Consider the following 10,894-nt stretch of genomic DNA (forward strand, 5'->3'; position numbering starts at 1 on the left):
TATTCACTCATGATCTCTTAATGGTCGACCCGACCAAACTATTTCACTTATGATCTGGCCTGGTTGACCCAATCATGATATTAAAGGATGGGACCTTTTCTCGAGAAACTCCAGATCCCGAGAAGTTTTGAAGATGGTGCTCCTGTCTAACAAACTTTGCGCCGAGCAATGCAGGTTACGAGCAATGCAGGTTAGTGGCTTGGCCACGAACGAGCCCGCCTGCAAGCGTAATGTACACTATATCTTGATATATAGTAAAGTAAAAGAAATTATATTTAGAAAACCAAAACGTCCCAGCTTGTCAACCTCACAGGAATGGTATTTTAAAATTTATACATATGGTAAAAGGTAAATTACTCCTAATTCTTTTGAAGAAGAGATGAACCTAATCAACTCAAGAAACACGACATCATAATCTAGCACCAAATAATTTCCATAGGTCATTATACATTGCTGAAACGGAAGCAGGCAACTAGATAACTCCACACAAACTTCGCTTCATATTCTGTCCACAACCTTTCCTCCAATAAACAAAGCCAAGTTAGATTTTCCCAGAGGCTGTCCTTTCTTCCAAGGTCCAAAAGACCAGTGAAGAGAAAGGGCTTCGATGCAGCAGATATGCCTTGTTGAATTCATTGGTTGCCAACATTACGGCCACCATATCCTCTATCTCGCCTCTGCTGCTGCTGAACACGTTGCTGCTGGTTGAAATGACGCCCAGGGGCAGGATTTGCCTGCTGCTGTGGTACGGTCCTCATGCGTTGCGCCTTCATCTGTGCAAAGAGTGCATCCATCGTCCTTGGTGCTGCCTGGTTCTGCGACTCCTTGACCTACAAATAGATTAAGGGCGTATCGTAGTGATCTCAGCAGCAACAAAAAAAACTACAGGACATGAATAATTCAACAAATATATTAATTAAACAAATACAAGTCAGTTTCATTTATCACGCAACTTCTAAAAATAAATAAAAATGGACCCAAGTACAGCACTCATCACAGTCCTGAAACTATATGGATGGTTATAAACTGACATGGGGATACCAGAAAAAGATGGATTATGTGAGAAAACTATACATTAAAACATATCAAGAAAGAAGTACACAAAATATAAATTGCAATAGCAATGGTTTTCCAAGAGAAGTCGTCAAATTGATAGACCAAAAGATCGCCATCACATCTTAAGTTGATTATTATGCATCAGATACACATTGGGAAAACAATTTACTTTTCCAGCCAGTTTATCTTATTTACTCTGCATTGAGGTCAACATTTGACATAGTCCATACCTTGGCATTCTGAAAAGCATCACCTACAGGCCTCCTCTGCACTAAGGTACTTGCACTGTATCAAAATCAAAACATTAGTATCTCACATCAGCAGGAATGCTCAAGTACCAAGAATCATAAGCAACGGAGAACCAAGAGCCATATTGTTTTCTGAGCAAACTCACCATACCCCATCAAAAACAAGGATACAATTCTCAATTCTCAAGGGAAGTCAGGGAGTACATACCATGCTTTGAAATAAAATAAAACAGAAATGATAAAGTGGTCACTGAAAATATCTAGTGCATCCTCTTGGTTTCCAAGGCCCTCAACATTCTAGAGTCTACACTGTTTACTTCCACCCAAATTTCAACACACATGGTTCAACAATGTCCCAAGTTGAGACAACTTATTGATTGATTGGGCTGATAAACTCAAGTCATGTAATTGGTGACCACTGATCCAGAACCAACAAGGTCACATAAGGAATCATGAAAATAAATTCCAACACTTGACCTTGAAAAGATAGCATCCATGCAGCTCAGCATACTGAGATAAATCGTAAGATACCATGATTTACTCTTATCCAGTAGAAATGCAGGCCACATTATCTGTGGGAACCAGTGAACAACGGGGAGCATATAGCACTTTATGATAGAATGCTCAAAACTGGCATGCTGTTATGGATACAGCCAACTTGAATAGGAGGCAGTAGCAAAATATACTCCCTTGGAGGCATACAACAATTGTCCAGTTAGCAGCACTACCCTAGATTCATACTGCATTCATCATTCAAACAAGTAAACAGTGAGCACTGCCAAGGAGCCAGTAGTCATTAGTCAAAACCAATTCAAACTCAGGCATGTAACATCCCTGTATCTGGATGATCAATCACCAGTGGCATGAGATGCTAGCCATTATCACATCTCCTTCGGTCCTTCCTACCATAGCTGACAAATAACACTAATGTAACCCTCACAGACAGTTAATGCTGGTGTCCAAAAATAGCACTCATCCAGCAGTTATAGATTACACCATGAATAGTAAATTTTCATAGAAAAATGTCAGGCAACAGCAGATACATATCCAGGGTGTTCCAGCAGGTTCACAAATTTGACCAGCTCAACCAGAATAAAGGAAAAGGCCATAACTTTCAATGAAGCTTTAAGGCTCATATGTTATATTCACCATATATTTGTAGCAGTTCAACCAAGAAAACAGGCCTTGTGCCACAAGAATATGAGGTTGATTGTTCTTTATAAACTTGCGTGTGTATAACCAGAGAAATTAAGTCAGTTCCATGCAAACACCAGCATCACAATCATTCTCAGCCAATATAACCCAAGGTGCATGACTCAATAAATTTAACAACCCCTTGAATGCAGTAAACTTTCTCATAAGCAATAAGAGAACCATTGTTTACCTGTCCATAACAATTCATTGAGATGAAAACATGGCTAGAAAAGGATTGAGAAAAAACACATAGTGATTGATTAATACCTTGGCTTGTTCCAATGGACAGCCCCATTGCGTATTGGCATAGCAGCAGCCTTCTTCGCAGCCTGCTTTGTAGCAGGGAACTGACTTCCACCAAGATTTGACCTTCTCTGTGCAAGAACACCCTAAGCACAAAGAGAACATTAGAAACTTAACATGACACAAGATGCAAAAAAACAATTTCGATGTCATTGCAACATACTTGTCTAATGGTTGATCTAGATTCCATAAACCGTTGAACCTTGCCATTCCCTTTATTAGAGTTGCCATTCTGGAATGGGCGCTTTTTGATCTGTTATAATGAAATGGAGGGTATATAATCAACAAACTTCCATAGGGAGTTCACAAATGCAAAATTGAGTACACCAAGCTAATATGTTTACCGGCTGCCTGGGAAGTTTCTTGCCTCCAGGATTCTTTTTCTTTGACATCTTGATTATATCCTCTGAATAAACACAGAAACAATACATGAGTTAAATCAACACTGAACCATCAATTGTTAGCATCACTAAACAAAAAAGAAATTTGGTCAAATAGCATTACCCAAAGTCATGTCCATCTTTTTCTCAGTAAAAGCAATCGCTTCAGCTGTGAGGGGCGGTGATTCCATCTCTATTCTATATGAATAATACATAGTATAATTAGAGTAAGAAGAAAACCTCATTCATAGCAGAAACTACAAAGGTAGCAGTAAATTCAAGCTGTGAGAAGTTCAATAAAGTATATGAAGCCCCAATTTGAGCACCACTAAATTCAAGCTTGTGAGAGGTTAAATAAAGTATATTAAGCCCCAGACAGATAAGATAAAGACACATCTACTACTTCCAACCAAAAAGTTGCAATAAGACAACATTAGACTCTTTTTATGAGCAAAACAAGCTACAGTAATTTTCTGTACCGATACAACCATGACCTGAATGAAACTACTCTCATACATGACAACCATATTTGATGGAAGTTTGCTAAGAAACGAAACTGAAGCAAACAGCCAGAAATCCATTCTGTCCAAATCTAAACAACTATGTTCAGAAAGGAAACCTATTGCAGTTTGGGAGCAAACCTAACTAACCTAATTATAACAACAGCAAGACCAGATGCCACCTGCTAGCTTCTAGTTAATCATTGCCCACATGATAGCTCTTTTAGCCTAAAAAACTAGCCCCTTCTTGCCATAGACAACATTTGGTGGTGCCAACAAGTGCATGACAAAACACGCTTGCCAAGACTGAAGAACTAATAAGTGATACAGACAATGAGATAAACCGGCATAGTTATTCATTCTAGGCCTACCGCCATCACAACTTAAGATTGAATAAACAATCACAAAATGTCAACAGAAACAAGTTGATTCACAAAAAAACGCAGGTGCCATGGCTCTGGAAGAGCTACAATATCCCAGTTGGATCAACAATCAGTAAACATGACACAGAGACCAGACGAAACAGGAGGAACCTATCCTGTAAAATTCCACCATCCGAGGAAGGTAATCACCATGCCAAAACCAAGGCACAGAGATTTGACTACGAGAAAGCACCACCAACGCCAACCGCGTGGAACGCACCAGTTCAACCTGGCACAATCGATTCCCCCGCCTCCGCGACCCTAGACCGAAAGCAGACACGCAGGCCTAGACTACAAGGATCACACAGCCAGGCGCCATCGTCAATTCGAGGAAGGGAGTGGGGGACGGGAAGGAAGGCTTACCGGATCCAAGCGGTGTCGGACGGAGACTCTGAGAGGGTCGACGCAGAGCGGCCGCGCGGCGGGGGCCGAGCGGCTCGGCCGGCGACTAGGGTTCGATGGTCGGCCTCGCGTGCGCGCCGCCCGGGCTGATGGCGCCGGCTGGATGTATTGGGGTGGGACGTGGGGATGAGACGGAGATGGACTCGAGAAGGGGTACGGGAGGCTGCTGTTGAGGGCTGCGGCCGCGGCGGTTTGGATTGCGGATGACGACAGGGGCGGTTGTCGTGCGTCAAGATCCGAAAGCCGTTTCGACTGATTTGAGGACTCGCACTCAATTTGCGCGGGCCGCCGGGCTGCCTTATAACTGGACCATGGTTTTATGCCCGTTTTGCGTGGCAAAGATGCAGGTCTCTCTGTTTGATACCAAATACTAATTTTTTTTTGGCTAACTAAAAATAAGCTAAAATCTAGTGTATATATATATATATATCTCCTACAACTAAAAAAAAAAAGTGTGAATATTTTTTGCTGCGACATCCAACGTGGGTCTATCGTCCTGCCTCCTGCGATCCCGCTCACCTCGCTCCTTCTTCCCCTTCCTTTTTGCGACAAAATTCAAAAGAAAGGAAAGTCTATCGATCCCGCACCCCTCTCCCTTCCCCTTCACCGTGGCCCGCATCCATCGCGCCCCGTAGCCTACGATACTGTAGCCTCGCGCCCCCTCCCTCGCTACGCCTCACGTCACGCCCGATCTCCCCTCCTCCTCGCGCCTCCCATCGACAATCGCGAGACCTCGCCCTCGCCCTCTCCCTTGCTCCGCCGTCGCCAGCAACACCGCCTCCTGCTTGCGCCGGAGTTGCTCCGGCGACCCGACACCGCCGGACACTCGCCGCCACCCCGACGTGTCGTCGTAGGATCCTCAGGTGCGCCAATCCCTTCCTGCTGTGCGAAAACGAGCACCGAACCCTAACTGATCCCCAGGTGTGCCTTTCACATGGCTGCAGGCCAGGAAGACACGAATACGCAAATAAGGTATCTTCTCTGAGCTTCAAGAGTAATTATCATTATGTAGTGTAGCTAGCTTTTTCTGCCACTGTTGTTTGTTTGATAATAAGTCTCCATTTGCAGGTACCTATATTTGAGCAAATTAATGACAATCAGTGGGGCATCAACTGCCATTGCTCGCCTTATACTTGATCAGGTGTGCATTTTTACTTCCCTCCCCTTGCAACCCGAATGACAGATTTATAGCCATGAACTTTGCTTCCATGTCCTGCAATTTATTCGTGTCTATAACTGTTGTTTTAGTGGGACATGAGCTGTTGTATTTTTATGGCAACAACTTGGACATCAACTGTTGTATTCGATCAAAAGTTTGACCGCCCTTCCACTGCTTACAGTCGCTGAAAACCGCGTCAGAAAATCACTTCTGTTGCCAGCAAGCCAGATGTCGCATCGATTCTCTGCAGGTTATCACAGTCCTTGGTGAACCTTCGTAGTGTGCTATTGTCTTTTCTTGAAGATCCAGTCTTGGACAGTGACATACTTCCCAAACAAAAGCAGACTTTGGCCAAGAGAGCACATGTAGCTTTGTGTTTAGTCTCAAACACCTATGTAATCTTGATAATATTAAGTTATTACTGCAACTTTGCAAAATCATATTATGACAATAAAATGTGTTGTATGAAAGATCAGGACGTGGATGATGCCTAATTTAAAGGCATTGGAAAAGTGAAGGGGGACCATCTTGCACGTCAATTTTAAAATGGAAATTTGAGTTTGGTCAGTTTTATCAGTTGCTGAACATTTAATTAGTTTTATCAGGTGCTGAACATGGAGTTTGGTCAGAAACTATTTGGTGTCTACGGTTAGTTTTGATAGCATCTGATAATTAGCACAAGAACATGAATTAATTTAGTTGGCAACTATACATGTTATCTTGACAACAATCATTTGGAGTGAACCTTCAGACGGCATAATGGAAAGATCTAAGTTTTTCAAATAGGCTTCGGCATGCCAATTGTTTTTCAAATACCTTCAGTGTGCATTTCATTTTGGGGCACTTTTCTGATGTATAGTTTTTTCCCTACCGATTTAGCATACCAGCTTACCTCTCAGAGTTTTGATGTGGTGTATCAAATGCAGGTGCGCAAAAGACCAGTTAGTAAAAAGGAAATATTAAAGAAAGAAAAATATATCAAACAGATTCAATTTTTATTTTTCTTTTGCTGGTGGCTACCGTGCTCCTATGCTTCATTTCTTTATCTCTTGATTTTGATATATACATCGATTGGAGAAAATCAGAATACTCATTATGCGGCATTGTATGGTGCCATCGGTTTCTCTAATTTCACCCTTATTGTGCGATTCATGTATTTGTAGTATAATAATTTAGTTGTCTCATAGCAACACATGGACACGAACCTATATTCAATTTAACTACTCTAGGGTATTAAATATACATAATGTAGAAAGGGATCCTTTTGTGATTTATGTCTCCTCTTGGCTAGCATTTCTCATTTCTTGTCTAAATATTAGATCTGTAGCCATGTAAGATTTGCATCTATGTTAAGATCGTTCTCATCCTGTAAACAAATCACGTGTACTAAGTCCTAATTATTCAAACAAATATATATCTTTCTCTTAAAAGAAAAATCGTTGTTCTATGGTCGAATTCTTACTTTTCTTTTAATTTTCTTCAACGTGCGAATTTTTGAATTCAATGGTATAGTTTCAGTTGCGGTTTTCCTCCACCTTTGCAGTGACGTTAATAAAACCAATAGAGGATTTATTAATTTCTTTTAGAAACGATAGAGGATTTAGGTGGGGGAGAAAAGGGCCAACACGAAGATAGGGGTGTGTTCTGTACGCACGAAGGACTCTCAAAGGCCCACATGAGCCCCGTTGCAATGCACGGAAAGGTCTGTACAATAGAGTTGGTGAGCTTGCAACGACATCCTCTCAGTGACTGTGTTAATTTCACGAACTTTGTTTTTTGGATTAAATGTCACTTTAATGTTGGTATTTAATTTTACAGTATTGTTATCTTATCGTGCGATACGTGTATTTTTAGTATAAAAGTTTAGTTGTCCCATAACAACGCACAGACACGAACATAATATATATATTATTATTATTACCAGCTTTCGTCCAACTACGGCTTCGTGCGCGCACCCCCTCGACGACGCTCGGGTCCATCTCGGTTAAGGATGGCAACGGGGACGTACCCGTCGGGTATCGCCGGAATGTTTTCTTCCCCGCTACGGAGAATTCATCCCGTCCCCATCCCCGTTAACTGTCTCGGGTATAGATTCTTGCACATCCCTGTACCCGTCGGGCATCGGTCGGGTAACAGATACTTGACGGGTACTGCATACCCGATAAATAAGGACACTTGGAGTCGCAGCTTTGCAATTGGAGATGTTTTTTCTTCACCTAGGTATAAGTGTCAGAGTCTCGAAGATGCCGAGGAGAAGAAGCGAGGTTGCGAGGAGGACGAGCAAAGGTGGTAGAGAGACTGAACTGAGGAAGCGAGGGGCACGAGCGCTCGTGAGGCAGACGTGCTTGTGCTGCTGGTGGAGATGGTGAGAAAAGATTGAACTAGGGTTCCTAGAACACATAAACTATATATATGATTGTTCAGATTTGGATCAAAATATCTATGTTGAGCTTCTTTGAGCCTAATACTCACATGACAGCTCAAATAATTGGATTCCCCAACAGATAACGGGGATGGGTAAACATGGAACGTTCCCGAACCCAGCCGTTGCCGTCTTTAATCTCGGTTTCTCCCTCCCGTTAAATACAGAAGTGGACAGCTCTCTCGTCGTCCCTCTCTCGTCGTCCCGCTCAAGTAGGCCCGTGTCTTTCGATGTCAAAAACGCGAACGTTTCTGTCCAAAACTACATACACACACTACCCGCAATGGGCTGGATGAAGTTTGGGCCCGTAAGTTCGTAGTATATGACATAATTTCATTATCTTTCTATATCTATATAAACAAAAAGTTTACATTATCCTCAACAATAAAAAAACAGGCTCCTGAAATGAAAAATAAGAGAAATTGAAAAATTAAGGATATATTTGGTTTGCTTCCAAAACTTGCGTTAAACGAAATACTCTTGCATTGCAATAGAATTTACATCTACTCAGAGACTCATGTCGGCAGGGCGAAGAGAAGGTTTAGGGGAAAAAAACACAGCGCAAGACGTGCCCTGCCTTGAAAAAAAGAAAACACGGCGGAATACGTGCCAAGAAGTGCCCGCTAGGATAGTTTTACACATTTGTCGTCGGCTGCGAGGATGGGCAGGGTCAGGACGCGACGGGCTCGACACCAGGGCTGTTTGGTTCGGAGGTCTCTGGGGTCGAGGACATTATGCGAATATTTGTGCAAGATCCGGGCTCGCTTTGACCCCAAAACAACGAGCGGATGGACACGTCTTCGATGGGACGAGTGCCACACAACCCGTGAGAAGAATGAGAAGAGGAGATGGGGCTTGCCGCAATTGATGAAGAAGCATGGACTCACCGGAGTTGCCGGAGTCGAGGAAGAAGCGGCCGAGCGAGCCCCGCCTCGTTGCCGTGCGGGCGAGCGCACAGGTGAGTTCCTCCCCGCCCCGCCGGCGGCGAGCTCGCAGGCTCCGCCCTGGCCAGCCACCACGCGGGCAAGCTACGCCCCGTCTCCGAGCACGGACCCCGCAGGGAAGAGGAAAGGAACCGTAGAGAAGGGAAATGAAAGAGGAAGGAAAAAATGGCACTTAACCCCATCTGTCAGCAGCTGATCCCACTTTTGGTGTCCTCAAACCAAATAAAAAATAGATCGGTTCTGTCCCTTCTCAAATAAACAGTACGTGTGTGGTGCGCGCGTTGAGTAGAGTTCAGATACTACAACTTATACACTAGGAGTTCAGGCTAAAAAAAACAGAAAATAGAGTCGTTGCATCCTAAAAATAAGATAAACGACCACTTTACTTCACCTTGTCTTTCATCCAAACGCTATCTTATATTTATAAGTTTTAATGACTCTCTTCTTCCATTTACAGTCACATTCAGACATCATGACTAATACAAACTGAAAGAAACACTTTTATTTCTTTTCTACACATAAAAAGACTATGACGTCATCATCACCAGGCGATACCACCAAGTCTCGATCCTTGCTCACACGTCGCGTTTAATGCGAATAATCCTTTACTCGGAGCTTACGCGTCCACGTTCTATCTGGTTCTAATACAAGAACGGATCCACGCATCCACGTCCAATACGATTGTTAATATTTTCTGCAAATCCATTGCTGTAGGTGTCAACAAAAATTCTATGCTTCCGTGCAACGCACGGACATTTATCTAGTTAGTTTAATAATCTAATTAAACAAGAAGCATAGGTAGACTAATTTGTTAACAAGTTTATAATTTGTTATTAACCAACTAGCTGATGAACTTCATCTAATTTGAGCTACTAATACCTAGCGCTAACTGATGAACGTAATGAAATTTTAGAAGGGTATACAAGAGAAATGGAAATGCAAGCGTACGGACGTCCAATGGGGATGAATTCCATCATATGCCCATCCGCACGCATGACAAGCCCGCCCTGACGCCTGACCTGCCCCGTACCCATCAGTTCGCCCCGCTGCCGTAGGCGCACCCCGTCCCCATTCCCATCTGTTCACCCCGCCCCCGCAGGAGCACCCCCGCCCCATCGTGCCCCCGACCGCCGACCTCCAACGCGCCGCACGCCATGTCCGCCAGCCACCGGCTCACCGCGCCCCATTCCCCAACGCCCCCTGACTCTCCGAACAGTAAGAAATACGTGCAACATGAAACGCTTGAATGCAACATATGTCTAAAACAGATGAAACAACTGGAATATACACTTGCAACATATGTGTGAAAACATATACAACATCCAGATAGAACACTTGCAACTTGCAACATGAAAACGCTTGCTGCAACAGAAGACTGAAACATATGAAACATATTAGAACATACTATTTGTAACATATGTGTGAAAACATATGCAACATCCAGATCAAAACGCTTGCAATATACGTATGGAAACAGATGAAACAATTTGAACAAACGCTTGCAACATGTCTCTGAAATACTTGCAACATGTGCAACACCCCCGATCTATTTTTGCAACATCCATATGTAACAATTGCAACATGCCTCTGAAACGTCTGAAACAATTGAAACATTCATTGCAACATAGGAGGAAAGAGGCATGGGCCGGTCAATTCCGGGCAACGGGGTGGGAGTTGGCGGCGAGCGGCTGCGCGCGAGCACCCCCCAGCACCAGCACCAGCGGCGCGTGCGAGCACCACCACCACCATCAGCGCCACCCGCACTGGACTTGGCTTGGCGGCGACGATGGGGGGTGAGGGGCGGGGAAAGCCATGGCCACTGGAGTTGGGGGAGCTCGATCGCCGGGGTGAGAGAAGGCACCGC

At 43.7% G+C, this 10,894-nt stretch overlaps 1 protein-coding gene across 2 annotated transcripts; it reads right to left on the reverse strand.

Moving 5' to 3' along the window:
• Positions 1-244: 244 nt before the first annotated feature.
• Positions 245-4,771, reverse strand: LOC136500804 (uncharacterized). 2 transcript variants are annotated; one of them, XM_066496242.1, is made up of 7 exons: positions 4,467-4,771; positions 3,306-3,374; positions 3,146-3,207; positions 2,965-3,054; positions 2,766-2,887; positions 1,287-1,341; positions 245-830 (listed from the first exon to the last, which is right to left on the reverse strand). In XM_066496242.1, exons 2-7 carry the CDS (start codon positions 3,370-3,372, stop codon positions 633-635), a joined length of 594 nt encoding a protein of 197 aa, XP_066352339.1. In that variant the 5' UTR covers positions 3,373-3,374; positions 4,467-4,771; the 3' UTR covers positions 245-632. The 2 variants fall into 2 exon arrangements, with proteins under 2 accessions (XP_066352339.1, XP_066352340.1); XM_066496243.1 differs by having other exon boundaries at positions 3,306-3,379; positions 4,467-4,767.
• Between the last annotated feature and the right edge of the window lie 6,123 nt (positions 4,772-10,894).

The sequence above is a fragment of the Miscanthus floridulus genome, chromosome 13 (assembly GCF_019320115.1).
Source record: "Miscanthus floridulus cultivar M001 chromosome 13, ASM1932011v1, whole genome shotgun sequence".
NCBI lineage: Eukaryota > Viridiplantae > Streptophyta > Magnoliopsida > Poales > Poaceae > Miscanthus > Miscanthus floridulus.